This window comes from Candida oxycetoniae, assembly GCF_023343755.2.
Source record: "Candida oxycetoniae strain CBS 10844 chromosome Unknown scaffold46, whole genome shotgun sequence".
NCBI classification, from domain to species: Eukaryota; Fungi; Ascomycota; class Pichiomycetes; order Serinales; family Debaryomycetaceae; genus Lodderomyces; species Lodderomyces oxycetoniae.
This window is the reverse complement of record NW_026055413.1, coordinates 67,165-82,846: the sequence shown is the minus strand read 5'-3', so window position 1 is coordinate 82,846 and position 15,682 is coordinate 67,165. Positions and strand designations below refer to the sequence as shown.

General features: G+C 37.8%; 3 protein-coding genes across 3 annotated transcripts; all 3 read right to left on the bottom strand. All coding sequences in view use genetic code 12, as the record gives it.

Moving 5' to 3' along the window:
• Positions 1 to 253: 253 nt before the first annotated feature.
• Positions 254 to 925, bottom strand: KGF56_002233 (E2 ubiquitin-conjugating protein; the record flags this gene model as incomplete). Its single annotated transcript, XM_049323440.1, has 1 exon — positions 254 to 925. One exon carries the CDS (start codon positions 923 to 925, stop codon positions 254 to 256), a length of 672 nt encoding a protein of 223 aa, XP_049180727.1.
• A 525-nt stretch (positions 926 to 1,450) lies between these two features.
• CDC39 (CCR4-NOT core subunit) lies at positions 1,451 to 9,102 on the bottom strand (the record flags this gene model as incomplete). Its single annotated transcript, XM_049323439.1, has 2 exons — positions 1,451 to 8,329; positions 9,100 to 9,102. The coding sequence occupies 2 exons, from the start codon at positions 9,100 to 9,102 to the stop codon at positions 1,451 to 1,453; spliced, it is 6,882 nt and encodes a 2,293-aa protein (XP_049180726.1).
• A 4,551-nt stretch (positions 9,103 to 13,653) lies between these two features.
• On the bottom strand, positions 13,654 to 15,342 carry KGF56_002231 (TBC domain-containing protein; the record flags this gene model as incomplete). The annotated part of the gene is made up of 1 exon (XM_049323438.1): positions 13,654 to 15,342. The coding sequence occupies one exon, from the start codon at positions 15,340 to 15,342 to the stop codon at positions 13,654 to 13,656; it is 1,689 nt and encodes a 562-aa protein (XP_049180725.1).
• Between the last annotated feature and the right edge of the window lie 340 nt (positions 15,343 to 15,682).

The following is a 15,682-nucleotide window of genomic DNA, read 5'->3' as shown; positions in this document are numbered from 1 at the left end:
AAAATTCAAACCACGCCAAAATTTTTCAGTTTTCCGAAAAGGATTTATATACAGGAGCTAACGAAAGAAGATGGACCCCCCAACAGAGCAGCCAAGTTGGCTGTTGGCTGTTGGCTGTTGGTTGTTGGCTATGATCAGCAGTAGAGAGGACTATCTGAAAAGATAGAGGGAGAGGGTTGAAATGAGATTAGCAGAAATGCTCGTGAATTATCCAAACTACAAGGGACAAGTTATTTCCTTCTCTTGCTATATATTATTGACACTCTCTCAATAATTCTTCTAAAATCTTATTTTCCAAGTCACTCTTGTTATTTACACCTTTCAAGCTCTTTACCCCCATTCTTCTCAAAACTTCAATGATTTTGTCTCTAGGGAAACCCATATTTTCAAATTGAGTTACAATTTCCTCATCGATTCCGTATAATGCAGAATCACTCACCAAAGGTGTACCCAGACTTTCGTCGGTGTTGCCGTTATTGGCATATAGCTTAGTCCAGTAGGCTGCTGTTTCTTCAAACCCCTTCTTATTGCTCAAGTAGTGCTTGGCAACTTCGGCGTCTTGTGGGTCATTTGGTTCCGGTGATTGCAATAAGAGCTGTAATGAAATCAACGTCGACTTCAAGGTTAACACTGGCGTCCATTTATCCTTTAAAATATTGAGGCATATTGCCCCAGTAACCGATGAAATGTTTGGATGGTAAACTTTGGTAGTAAACTTCATCTGCGGCGGCTTAAATGGGTACTCATTGGGAATATCTATCGCAACCTGAAATGTACCGCCTTGATACGGTGTTCCCGGCGGTCCTTGGAAATACCCTGTCAAATGCGTTAAATCATTATCATTGTTTAATATAAGCGTCACTCCTGACTGCTTGTCTTGACGACACTCTTCTAGCTCTTTGGCTATTCTCTTAACACGCGACATAGTTTTCTCTCTTGAAAATAAGAAAGAGGGTGGGGGAGAAAGATCCGCGTAAATAGATATATCAGTTAGGAACAGTGAAAAGATATGACACCGTGAGAAAGGAAAAAGAAGAACTAAATGACAATAACACGATAAAAGGCGGAATCACACTGGTCTAATCGTTTGTTCCGTTTCCGCGAGCAATAGCGTATTAAATGGGCGTTGATGAAATTTTGATCTGTTCTGACTTTGTTATTTCTCAACCTGTCACCAAAAGAAAAAAAAAAAAAAAATCACCAACAAAGAAAACATCATTCGATACTGGACAAATGTCACCAAACAAGAGAAGTTTTACCAATCATGAACTTGCCTCTCATGGGTCTCTTTCCAGTCAAAACTAATGGAGAGGATACTCTAGATTTATGACCTCTATTTTAAATCATCAATATTCGTAAAAAATTTATATACAGCTTACATTTTCATTCTTTTCATTTTTTTTTTTTAATTTTCTTCTTTTCTCTTCTCTTCTCTTCTCTTCTTTTTAGTTTAATTCGATCCTTTAACGTTTAACGATAAAGTATCAAAAATTGTCTTAATTTCATCAATTGAATTCTTCACAAATGGTAATTCAAAGAACCCAAAATTATCATTCTTGACCAACTCTGTAAACACAATAGTCAAACCCCATGGGTGTGGCTTGTTAACAATTCTTCTTTCTAATAGTACGCGAGTGATTATTTCTTGTACAACGAGCTTACTATTAGGTGTGCCCCATAATGTGTTTGAGCTGAAAAAGTGTAAGATTATTCCAATAAACCAATGCGTGTGACTGTTGGGGTACCTCAATTGGTTAGCAATACTGTTGATCAATAAATACTTAAATTCATTCGAGCCGTAATTCATCAAATCAACAAGTAAAGCAACTTGAGACGTCTTGGAGTTAAAACCACGCGTTGTTGTTGTTGTTGACTTATCAGCAACAGCACTCATTCCAGAATGGAGCACTAATGCATTAACAAGCTTCGTGTTGAAACTGATTGTTTCAGTATACCCAAAATCATCAGTTTGATAAGGGTGGTTTAGTTTCAAGCCATTATAAATTGTCTTCATCAACCCCGGCGCAGGAATCCGAAGGAAATTCTCCACTGGTTTTTTCAAGCCAACTTTTGCTAAATCGTCAACTGGTTTGTAAAATACAACAGGTGCATCATTTATTTCAGGCAACCTCTCAACTTTCAAGCCTTGAGTAAATGGATCACGCACGGTGATCAATTTAGGTGTTGCCGATAAAATAATATTCTTGAGCTGAATGTATCCTCTTGGAGTAGCGGTAACCAATTGATAATGACACTCTACTAAAAACTCAGGATAATCGTGTAGCAACCCTACAAAAATCCTATTAATGGCCTTGAATGTAACATTAAATACATCATGGTTGTTACCTCTGTTTTGATAAGTTTGTTGAAACTTCAACAATGCAGTTAACAACTTGACAGCAACAGTGTACCCCTCTCTATCTGGCAACTCCAAAATCTTGGGCAAAAAGATACGATGGCTTATTAGGGAAATCCAGGCAAAAGTAAATCCCGGAATTACAATTGGTTGTAAGGAATTGAATACTTCACCCAAGAATTCGTAAAATGGAGCATCGATGTCCTTGGTAGCTTCTTCATCCAAAATAGAAGCATCGCTCCATGCAGACAACAACGAGGAAAAGAATCTAAAATAAACTCTTTCGTTCCAGTTGGATTTGGTGTCTTCGTGGTCAGTTACTAAATTCAACACAACAATGCTAATAATCTTTTTCAAGTACAGTATTGCTTGCTCGTCATCTTCAACAGTTAACACAACCCGAACAATCAACATCGCCAAACTGTCAATGGACAAATATGCTTCGTGTTGCGTTCTGCTTCTCAATTCGTGCTCGGTACCGAATAAAGCAGTTGAGATCTTTATTGCTGCTTTCCAAAAAGATTTAAACTGCTCGGGATCGGTCAAGATGCATGATTCAATCAACCCAGCAATAAACTCATCTTGAGATTTAAAAGTGGCCTCATTTCCATGAGATAATAATCTCACCCATTCAGCAAATACGTAACCCAATTGTGCAAATAGTTCATTGGACACAGGATCAGCATTATTGAGGGCATCGAATAACTTATCCACCTCTTTTTTGGCCTGCTTGTTCTCTTCATCTTGAAGATTCAAGTTTCGATAATCATATAGCGCATCCAACGTATTGGCAAACTCAGACCTCAAAGCAATAGGACGAACCAAATCCTCAGCCGTGAATATCTTATATAGTAAGGTCGCACCAAACTTAACAACAACCGGATTGTTTGATTCTCTAATCAAGTTACCAATTGATGAGTCCAATTTAATAGGTTGAATTAATTGAACTTTCAAAAGAGACAATATAACAGGCATGTTGAACTTTCTTTGGTCCTGCGAATGTACCAACCACCAAGTGACATCTTTTGCTGTTGATGGCGAGTTTTCACATAATTTATCAAGCATAACAACATAAATCTCGTTGCTCATTGGATTTTCATGAACCTGCGTAAAAAGACAATTCACTGCATATTGTGCAGCTTTCAATAACAAGTCGGGATACTTGATTGCATTTGCTTGTGCAATAGCTAGTGCCTGCGTGAGAGCAGACATTATTGGATGATTAGGCGGTAACTCAGCCAATTTGGTTTCATGAACTTCCGAAAGTAAATGAATTGCCTTTTCGCAATTTTGAGTAATCATGGTGAACAACTGTTCCAATGATGCAACATCTTCTTGTAGCAAGGTATTTGCTGCTTGTTGATGTAATGGGAAATCCTGAGTGATTTGCAGTGACATATGCTGTTGCTGCTGCTGCATTTGAACTGCTTGTGAATGATGATGATGAACAAGAAGCTGTTGCTGTTGCTGTTGTTGTTGTTGTTGTTGTTGTTGCTGTTGCTGCTGTTGCTGTTGTTGTTGTTGAGGCTGGAGCAGCGCAATCATGTGGACACTACCAACTCCGCCGCCACGTTCATCATTAGCCATTTCAAGGAAATGTTCATAAATCTTCAATTGCTGTGCACTTAAACCTCTTGTGCTCAATCCTAAAGGTTCAGGTAATCTCAAAGAAGCCTCTGGAGTACCCTTTTCAATATATGGTTGATCCGGATTATGACGTTCACGATTAATGATGTATGGTCTCATTCTTTCATCAATTAAGTCAGTGACATTAGTTACAGCAATTTTGTTGACAATATCAACACAAAGGCCTACGTTGGCTTGTATGGCATTATTCAATTCCATCATTGGAATCTCATTCGGATTATTACCCAAAAGTTGTAACATTGTAGCTTCAATTGTCTCTGCTAGCAATTTTTTTCCACTGCATAATACCATACTATGAGATAATTGTTGTGCTAACCTACGATAACTTCTTCTGAATTTTTCAGTATCTCCTTCGGTTGCAAAATCCTTCTTGATTAAGGACTCAGTGGTAATCAACACAGCTTCTGAAACTCGGTTCATTATCGGAATAGCACACTCTCTTACCGCTCTAGATAATGATGCTTGGAAGGCTCTTCTCAAATTTGCGTGTTGAGTGAAGATGGAATTACCAATAAGTGTACTGAAACTTGTATCCAAGCCAGACTCGGATTGTTGTTGTTGTTGTTGTTGTTGTTGTTGATGTTGTGGAAGATGAAGAGAAGTTGGTTGTGGCTGTTGTAATATCGATTGTTGTTGTTGTTGTTGCTGATGATGTTGTTGTTGTTGATGCTGTTGATGCTGTTGTTGCTGCTGCTGTTGTTGTTGTTGTAATTGTTGTTGTAATTGTTGTTGTTGCTGTATATACTGTTTATCAACACCTTGAGGAGGAAAGACTGGTAATTGGTTCAGTCCTTGTCCATTTTCCAAACTCATCCGTGATAATTCATGTGCTAATTGGGTATTTCCAGCTTGAGGCAAAAGACCAAATGTTGTAGCCAAGACAATAGGATCCTTACTATGATTTTCAATAATTTTACTCCGCTCAAGATCAGAAAGTTTCATTTTGAACGAATTCAACAAAACTTCAATTTCAAACTTTAAATTAAGTTTCAAGTCTGCACATTCATATAGTTCAGCTAAAACCGACATCACCCCCAAAACCCATGGGTTTGGTGGCTTAAACACTTTAGAATATTGTGCTTGGTCCAAAATCTTACACACAAATGGGATAATCAAGGTTAAGGTATCAAAGTCATAGGCTTCCACTAATAAAAACTTCAATGCCACCAAGTCTCTCCTTAGTGGCTTATCGTTAGCCAATGTGATTCTACCTAACCATGCACCAAGATTCTTCAACTGGTTTCTTTCGGTTCTTGAGTCTTTGAAATTCTTGATAATAAAGTAAACTTCTTTTATCGTGACATTCATAATGTACTCAAAAAACACAGCGTTAGCCAAGGATTTTACGAGATCAGAATATAATGCATGGTTGTTTGGCTCTGCTTTGGCCCTATCAGCCACCAAGTATTCAGCAAACCATGCAAAATATGCCTCTTGCAATGAATCCCGTACCTCGGATAGCCTCAAGTTCTCCGTAGTCATGTTGTTCACTGAGAATAATAGTTTATCTCGAATTTCCTCTGGTGGCTCTTGTTGCTGCACCGTACCAACAGCCTGCTCAACATAATTGATAGATTGATACTTTGATCCTACATCTGGCGTTGAAGCTTGCGTGGCACCACCAGTAGGAGCACCACCGCATGGAATACCATTAGCTGCATCTTTAACAACTTGGTACATCTTTGCATGTGTTGCCAAAGATTGACATTCTAATAAATGTTTACAATATATAGGGTACTCATGTAGTTTCGACTTGAAGTTGTACAATGATTGAACGGCAAATTTGAAAAGCTTTGATTCGGGTGGTTGGTTACACGATTCGAAAATGAAATTAAGTGCAACTGTTAGTGTTGTACCGTGAATCAAATCATTTTCCAAGAGCGCCCCAAATAACAATGACGTCGATGCAAGCGCTGCTAGCGGATACTCTGCAAAGAACTTATACTCATCTAGTAGTGAATGGATCATGCAAGCAAATACATCTTGCTGATGCGGATCATTGCTGGATTTCATCTTGATTAGTATATCAACAATTTCGGGAATTTCCATTGCCTTGCTATACATTTTTGAATAATATTCCTTCATTTCCAATTCAACCTCTTGTGGGAAAAAGCTTGACTTGGCTTCATTGGCAAGTATAACTTCATCGTGGCCATTACCGTAGTTGATTAATCTCGGATACGTTGTCAAAAGTAAAATTTGCAAATCCTTTAATTTTTGCAAATCTACAATACCATTACTATTTTTCAATTTCTCTAGTAAAGTGCTTACAATTGCAATTTTCAACACTTGCCGAGGGGTTTGATATGGTTGTTGCTGTTGTTGTTGTTGCTGTTGCTGTTGCTGTTGTTGTTGCTGACATGTTTCATAATCCCTTTGTGCTCTTTCACTAAGAACTTCAAGTAATGCATCATACACCTGTTTTTTCAATTGCGAATCTTTCAACTTTGCCTCCAATTCAGCATTATAGTCGTAATCGTAAAAAGTTGTCTCCACGAGTAATTTAACTGCTGACTTCACATCGTACACCCAGGTTTGATTTAGCACATCTGATAAAAGACCTGGCGATGTTGACATTGACATTGACGCCACCTTGGCTACTTCTTCTGCTGCCTCAATTGTATTTCTACTCTTTAAATAGTTTGCCAACTTTGTACTTGCCAAACCAGATTCGAGAAATAATCGTATGACTTTGGGCAATGCAGGCGAATCACTATCTAGTAGCAAGCCAAACAAAGTATCTATCAAATCATTAATAAATGGGGGTTTTTCAATAATGGCTAAAGCTGCAGCAAGAACATATTCGGGAAACACTCTATAATCGTGTTCGAAAATCTGATTGATAAATGAGTTAATTTTGAAATCTTGTTCAGATTGTGGAATATGCTGTTGTTGCTGTTGCTGTTGTGGCGATTGGATTTTCATAACAACTTGTAGTTCCAATTTTCCAACATTGATAAATTTCAAAATATTCCTACGCTGGCTGGATGGAGCACCGGTTTTTTCCTTTTCTTTATCCTTTTCCTTATCCTTATCCTTTTCCTTGCCATTATCTTTATCTTCATCAAAACACAATGCCAAGTTTTTCAGCAATGCTATATCAAATGCACCCTGCGATGCCTCTGCTGTTTGTAATAAATAAAGCAAAGTTCTATCAAACCACCATTCGTAGTTTAAAAAAATGTCTATTGGTTCCTGCTTAAAATCCAAAGCAGACAAAAATTGAGTTAAACTTGTCAATGAAGGTTGGATATTTCGTTGACTTGAATCAAACAAGTATTGGTGAACATAATTAAACACTTCGTACCAGTTGATATTGAATTTCCCCAGTAGTTCAATTGCTCTGAAGCTTGCTTGTAGTTGTGCACCCTTAGCATTTGCTTCAACAAGAGTTTGACCATATGATGGAGAAGATGAAGGAGAAGGAGTCGAGTAGTTAATTCCTTGAGACCCAGGGATTAAAAACTCCGACAAGATCAATGCTATACCTTGATCTACTTCATTTGGTTTCATTTGCAATAGTGCCGGTAATAATTTTTCCGGAATGAGATTATCAATTCCAACTTCTGATATCAAGTCTTTAAATGACATTTTCAAAATGTTTTGGTAAAACTTGTTTATAGGTTCAATAGTTAGTTTAAAAGCTTTAAGCGAGGTTAAAATTAAGAGTTTGTGCAAAAATGGGAAATAGGGTGTGTTTAAAATGGCTTCTAAAAGTAAACTCCAATTGTAACCAGGTGGGAATCTTCGATCTTTTAGCAATTTTGATAATTCTAAAGAATGGTTTTTCAAAAACGATCTTGCAGCTTGAGAAGTTGATGCGTTGTTATAATTGATTAATAAAATGAATGAAAAGATCAAGTCGCAATTAAACTTGATAACAAAGTCAACGATACTATCTGAATTTTTAAAGTTAAACCGCTTGTTTAATTGAAGGATAAATGTCTCTGCTTCTTTTAAATCAAATGCAATAAAATTGAGCTCTTTTGAAAATAACTGTTCCAATGGAGTTAATGTTTCCCTTTTCGATAGGTCACTAAATCTGATTAAATTAATGAGTTTTTCAAAATAGTTGATTCGTACAATAGAGCTGCTGCTATGTCTCAGTAAAATGTGTCTAATTTGTTTATAATGCGAATCAACAGTTGCAAAATCTACTGTGGAGAGTAATATCGATAGCTGATTGATTAACACCTTAGTTAGCTCGGGATCTTTTAGTTGTTGCTGTTGTTGTTGTTGTTTTTTTTGAAGCTGGTGGTGCCTTTGGATTTTTTTGCTGCCCTTTGGGCTCTCTGAGGAAGAAGAAGTAGAAATCACGATAGTATGCTAATGAAAAAAAAACCCCCCAAATTAAACAAAAATTGGAAAACAAAACCAAAAAAAAAGGGCAGGGCAGGGCAGGGCAGGGTAGGGCAGGGGAGGAGGAACTGGCCCGGGTGTTGCAGAAAACGGCGGGGACGCGCTGGGGGGGGGGGGGGATCAATGACGATAGATTTGTTTCAAACACGAGGGAAAGAAACCACTATAGTATAGAAATATGACCTCTTTTCCACTATAGTATAGAAATATGACTCTTTTCCACTATAGTATATGACTCTTTTCCACTATAGTATATGACTCTTTTCCACTATAGTATATGAGCTTCTTCTTCTTCCAACTAGTGTATATATGTAAAGACCCTGAAAACAAGAAAAAAACCGGGAGCAAAAGTGATAAGAATAATAATACAACAATGAGACCTGATTTCAATCCAAAATTGAGCCACCTATACTGTCTTCTTTAGCCTCTTTTCCTTCAACTCTGTTTGAGAAAAGGAAAAGTAGCAAAAGGCAGCAAAAAATTTGGTTGTAAAGTTTTTTCCTTTTTCGATCAAAAAAAATTCAACAGAAAAAAAGGTGTTTTGGTAAAGGTGCACGCTGCGAGCAACGCTATCGAGCGAAGCGAGATAGTGGACCACACTGGCTCCCAACACTATCGAACGAAGCAAGATAGTGGAGAAGCACTTTGTAGCAACACTGACAATAATATGAGATAGTAAGTGATAGGGAGAGTATTAGTATGGCGACACTATTGAGCAGAGTGAGATAGTGGAGCACCATTGACTAGTATAGAGTAGTGTAGTATATTGTAGAGTAGTGTAGTATATTGTAGAGTAGTGTAGTATATTGTAGAGTAGTATATTGTAGAGTAGTGTAGTATATTGTAGAGTAGTGTAGAGCAGTGTAGTATATAGTGTAGTGTAGTATATAGAGTAGTGTAGTATATAAAGTAATGTAGGGCGAGTATAGTGTAGAGTAGTGTAGTATATAGTGTAGGGAGAGTATTAGTATGAGATAGAGCTGGTAAGTGATGTGAGACTAATAGTATGAGATAGATACAAAGTGATGTGAGAATGTAAGAGATACTAAAAGATACTATGTGATATATAAAAGAATAGAAGATACTATGTAATATATTAAAGAATATTAAGGAATATAAAAGAATGTATGTAAAGAATGTATGAAATATATGACAACATACAAGAGTATGTATGTAAATATAAAAAATGTACAAGATAAAAGAATGTAAAAGAATGTAAAAGAATTATGAGAATATAGAGATGGGAGAAGAAATTTGGAGATTGTGCGACACTATCGAGCGACACTATCGAGCGACACTATCGAGCGACACTATTGAGCGACACTATTGAGCGAAGCGAGATAGTGGAGCAGCACAGGCCTTATTACTATGTGACACTGTCAACCAGAGCGAGATAGTGGAGCAGGTGGCCTTATTACAATGTTACACTATCTCGCTCTGCTCGATAGTGGAGCAGCTGGCCTTATTATAATGTTACACTATCTCGCTCTGCTCGATAGTGGAGCAGCTGGCCTTATTACTATGTGACACTATCGAGCAGAGCGAGCGAAGCGAGATAGCGGAGCAGCACAGGCCTTATTACTATGTGACACTGTGGACCAGAGCGAGATAGTGGAGCGGCACTGGCCTTACTATGTGACACTATCAAGCAGAGCGAGCGAAGCGAAATAGTAGAGCAGCTGGCCTTATTACTATTATAGTAAAAATTATGGCAGTAAAGCTCATGACAGTAAATTATGACAGTAAAGCTCATGGCAGTAAAGCTCATGGCAGTAAATTATGACAGTAAAGCTTATGGCAGTAAAGCTTATGGCAGTAAATTATGACAGTAAAGCTTATGGCAGTAAAGCTTATGGCAGTAAAGCTTATGGCAGTAAATTATGACAGTAAAGCTCATGACAGTAAATTATGACAGTAAAGCTCATGACAGTAAATTATAGCAGTAAATTTATTATGGCCCTAAACTATAGTAAATTATAACCATTTATTTATTATAAGCATTTTTTTAATTTATTTACTATGAGAATTTATTTAAGCATTTATTTACTATGAACATCTATTTACTATGACATTTATATATGATTATTTATTTACTACTATAAGAATTTGTTTTATTTAAAAGAATTGCTTATAGGGACACTATAGAGGGGGGTGAGCAGACTGACTGATACTATTGAGCAGAGCGAGATAGTGGAGAAACATTGAATAGCAACACTCTCGACACTATCTCGTTCAGTTCGATAGTGGAGCACACTGTCACGGACACTATCACCGACACTTATTACACGGACACTAAGTACACGGACACTACATACACGGACACTACGTACACGGACACTAAGTACACCGACACTAAGTATACGGACACTAATAATACTGACACTAACTACACCGACACTTACTACACCGATACTACAAACAACTGAAAAATGTCTGGGACAACTTCGAATTATGCGGAACAACTGAGAAATGTCTGAAATGATTAAAGAAATGTCGAAAACAACTGTCGAAAAATCTGAAACACTGTCGAAAAATCTGAAACAAATTCTGAAACATTGTCGAAAAATCTGAAACGCTGTCGAAAATCTGAAATACTGTCAGGATATCTGAAAGAACTGAAAAAATGTCTGAAATAAATATAGAAATGTCTACTGCGACTGTAGAGCTATTTAATACAATTGTAGAGAGCTTTATAAGTTGTAGAGCTGTTGAATACAACTGTAGAGTCTGCTAATACTAGTTGCAACATTATTACTAGTTCCAACATCATTACTATTTCCATTCAGCTACTTTACAGTAGCTGCAAATACGCAATTCCAAGACTCATGTTGCAGTATCGGTGGATGTCAATGCTCCACTATCGAGCGACACTATCGAGCAGAGTAGTGTAGTCTAGAGCAGAGTAGTATAGTGTAGTATAGTGTAGAGTAATGAGATAGTAGTGAGTAGTGATTAGAGTACAGAGTAGAGTACAGAGTAGAGTACAGAGTACGTTAGAGTAGATTAGAGTAATGAGATAGTGTATAGAGTAGAGTAGAGTACTGAGATAGTGTATAGAGTAAAGTAGAGTAGAGTAGAGTAATATAAATGATGTTCGACTATAGAAGGTAGGTTAGCCCATAGAGGTAGATAAAACAACTGAGAATTGTATAAAACAATTGAGAAATGTCTGAAATAATTGTAGAAATGTCCAGAACAACTGTCGGAGAATCTGAAACATTGTCGAAAAATCTGAAACACAATCTGAAACACTGTCGAAAAAATCTGAAACACTGTCAAAAAATCTGAAACAAAATCTGAAACAATGTCAAAAAATCTGAAACGCTGTCGAAAATTCTGAAACGCTATCAAAAAATTCTGAAACGCTGTCGAAAAATCTGAAACAAGATCTGAAACGTTGTCGTGAAAATCTGAAACAAAATCTGAAACATTGTCAAAAAAATCTGAAACACTGTCGATAAATCTGAAACATACTAGACCGACACTAATTACACTGACACCAATTACACCGACACTTATTACACCGACACTTATTACACCGACACTTATTACACTGACACCAACTACACCGACACTCTACACCGACACTATCTCGCTCTGCTCGATAGTGTCACTGCTCGATAGTGTCACTGCTCGATAGTGTTACTGCTCGATAGTGGAATAAATCTCTCACATTTATTTGGGGCTCGTGGCGACTTTCTTGTACTATACTCTGCAATATTTCACTGCTAGCTACTGCGAATTCATTCAATGTATACTGGTAACAAAATTAAAACTTTTATCCCATACATTTAATAGTAGTTAGTAGAGCGACTTTTGTTTATCTTCACAGACGACATATTTAGCAATTATATGATAAACTACATGAACCAAGTGGCTACATGAGCAAATGGCTACATGAGCTGCTCCACTATCTCGTTCTGCTCGATAGTGTTGCTCGATAGTGTCGCTCGTAGTGTCGCTCGATAGTGTGGCTAGTATCGCGCCTCGCTCCTCGGCAATTTTAACACATTCTACAGCGACATAAAGAAGCTGCAGGAACGGCATTACTACAGATCAATTCGTGCCATCCACTTGAAGGGTAAAACAAAAACACTCTACATTGTGCCACTCGACAGACTCTCTCCAAGAAGGAAACGCATAGTACTATATTTTGGTGTTGACTACACCAACAACCAGAGGAAGAAGGTCATAAGAGACTGCTAAAATGATAAACTCCAAGCTTCCCAATCTATCTCTTACCCGTGGAGTATAGCGGCAGTATTCACACTGGGCCTGGTGGTATATTGCTTTATAGTATTCGCTTTGTGTAAAAGCTGAGCAGGGCATCCTTTTCCTTCCACATTTATTGAAACAACAATAAGGGAAAAGGAAACAAAATTTGATATATAAGCACTTGATTTTTACGTTTCACTTTGGGTTAAAACAGCTTTCCTTTTTCTTTGCTTTTTGTTTCTGCTCTTGAGAAATTGTGAAAACCAGAATTGCTCTAACAAAAAAGAGAAAGTTGTTTATCAGTCAATTAACCCACCATGGCAGTTCTTGATTTGAAAACGGGTAGGCCATTCAACAAACCAATTGAATTCTCCCGTGCAAACAGTAAAATCTCAGCAAAACAAAAAGATACCGGCATTAGAATTTAATGGATTTACCAGTTGGACAAATTGTCGCCCACTGCCATTGAGCCAGCTGAGATCGTTATCAACAACATCCTCGACAGAGGCGAGTATTTTGAGCGACCCGAAACTGAGTGGGAGTGCTCGTGCATTCAGCAGATGAGCCAGTTGCATTTGCTGCTTGGTATGGTGATAATCACAATGGATCATGGAACGTTTACGGGGATCAGCCAGCACACTCGCAGCAAGTGTATTTTTTAAGCGGGGCAAAAACAGTTTTTGTTGGATTGTTTTAACCAGGAGATATGTATTACTACAAAGTATGGGCCCCAGCCCCATACAGAGGAAACAAAAAGTCTGACCTCGTCCAAATCATCCTGGAATAGATTAAAATTTTATAATCCAATCCGATGAATATACCTAGAGATAGAAGCGCTTTTCAACACTATAGAGACGCACACTTTTTTTTTTTTTTTGGCAACGTAGTCTTCAACAGCATAGACAAGGGAGCATGACCCCAACATACCACGTGAACGTGTGGGCAACAGACGTTGTAGAGTAGTCCTTTCAGTGTTTATTGCGAATGTAAAGCCTAGATATGGGATGCATCATACTCTGTACTTCCTCTACTCTTCCTACTCTTCCCCTACTCTTCCTACTCTTCCTACTCTTCCCCTACTCTTCCCTTGCACTACCTCTAACATCACCTCCCAATACCTTTGAAATCTCCTTTCTCAACAAAGTAACCTCGGCTTGCTTCCCTAAACATGTCTCATCCAACAAATCATAGGCCCTTGAAAGTAAACCCTTTAGTAATTCATTCTCCATAACCAACTCATCCCCATTCTCCTTGTTTCCTTCCTTCTTGGAAAATGTTGGAATCTTCAAATAACTAATCAATGATCGAGCTTCTGTTTGACTATCCTCACTAACATCCGAGTACACCGAATCTAGTTCATTATTTCCAACTTGACACACTGTTGTGTTGGACGAAAATATCGACGCTGAGGATTGGTTAATCAAAGAACTCAACGTATTGGATCTCTCTCGATTCATGGTCAGTGACTTGATTGTCAACGAAGATAACGCTTTGAGCGAGTCAAATATTGAAATACTTGCTGGAGCTGACACCAGAGGTGCTTGTATAGACTCAACATCCAAAAAAAGTGCATCGTTCCACGAAAATAACAATTCTCCAAAAAACGCATCCAAGTCATTGATTATGATCCCCCATTTGGACTCGTTTAGCATATGCTGATAAACAACTTCTTCGTCACCTTGCTTTATGTTCAAAAGTATAGGCTTGTTACTAATTATGAGCCCAAGACTCAACTTGAATAAACCAATCTTCCATCCTTGTAACATACAAAGATCCATCTGCCTGTTGATGATTGTGAAATTGGGAGTATGCGACGACATGAATGATAGCCACCACTGGTACAAAAATGTCAGTAAATCAGTAAATGAAGTCAAATGCGTATAAAGCTCTTCATCGGCTTGTTTTAAAATGTGTGTAAATTCACCAAACCACTTGTTTAGTGTAGGAAACATCAAGCTAGGGGTGAAGATGTCATGCAATTCGGTTTCAATCTCCATTATATTTGTTAATGCGTGGAATGTTAATTCACAATCGCTGTTTAGATGGTGGTATAGAACTCCAACTAAAAATAAAAGACCTTGACAGTAGCCCAATTCTGCATCGTAATTAGCATATACGTTCAAAATCGTCGACAAATCATCAATTGTCTCTGTTTTTCTGAAAAAATCAATTGTAGGGAAAGTTCGACACAAATCTTTCTGAATTTGTTGCGAAACTTCCACGTTATAGGAATGTTGGAAATTTTGGTAAATAAGCTGGATGCTCCTGGGTAAATAAGATGAGTTTAGCAAGAATAGTTTTTTCCAGATACTGGAACGTAATGAATTAGGTATTCCCTGTTTGAGACAAAGGAATTCTGTGTAATATGGTAAAGTGCTTATTGTCCGGGTAGGATTCTCCAAAAATGAAGTCCAGTACAGTTTCTCCAAAGAAGGACCAACGGTGGAGTTGAACTCAATCTGGAATTGACAACAGGTCATACGACTAGTTGTAGAGGTGGTGTCTTTGTCATTGAATGAATGTCCACAACTGGTACATGCGGCAAACTCGTCCTCTAAAATATTGTACTCTTGAACGATTTCGTCTAAATTAATTGGTGACGACAAATTAATCGAAGATATCGAGTCTTGTTCGTCTTCATCGTTCAATCTCAAGTGATCTACTTTATTTTCTAAAGCCCGTGATAGTATGGCATGACTATGGTCGAGTCCTTGACCTAATGACTCTTCAAACTCTAACAAAGATTCAAAATCTATCATCATCATCGAAATCAGCGACTAACAGTGGGGATATGCAAAATGAGTGACTAACAGTGAACAAGAAAAATGAGTGACTTGCTGAACAGGGCCAAAACTGTTAAATGAGTGAATTGTAGTTGGATAGATCCCAGTCTTGCAAAAGTTACCACTAGAAAAAGCTGTTTCCCCCCCCCGCCTACATGTTAGTTAGTTTGCACATATTTCATATTGGAATGTCACCTTGGTTGTACTTATTGTTACGCTACCAAGTGTATTTATGAGAAGAGAAGATATTTTAAACGCGTTAGCCGACAGCAGTTTAGCTTGAGCGTGTCGATGCATAACGAAAGGGGGGGGGGGGGGGAGA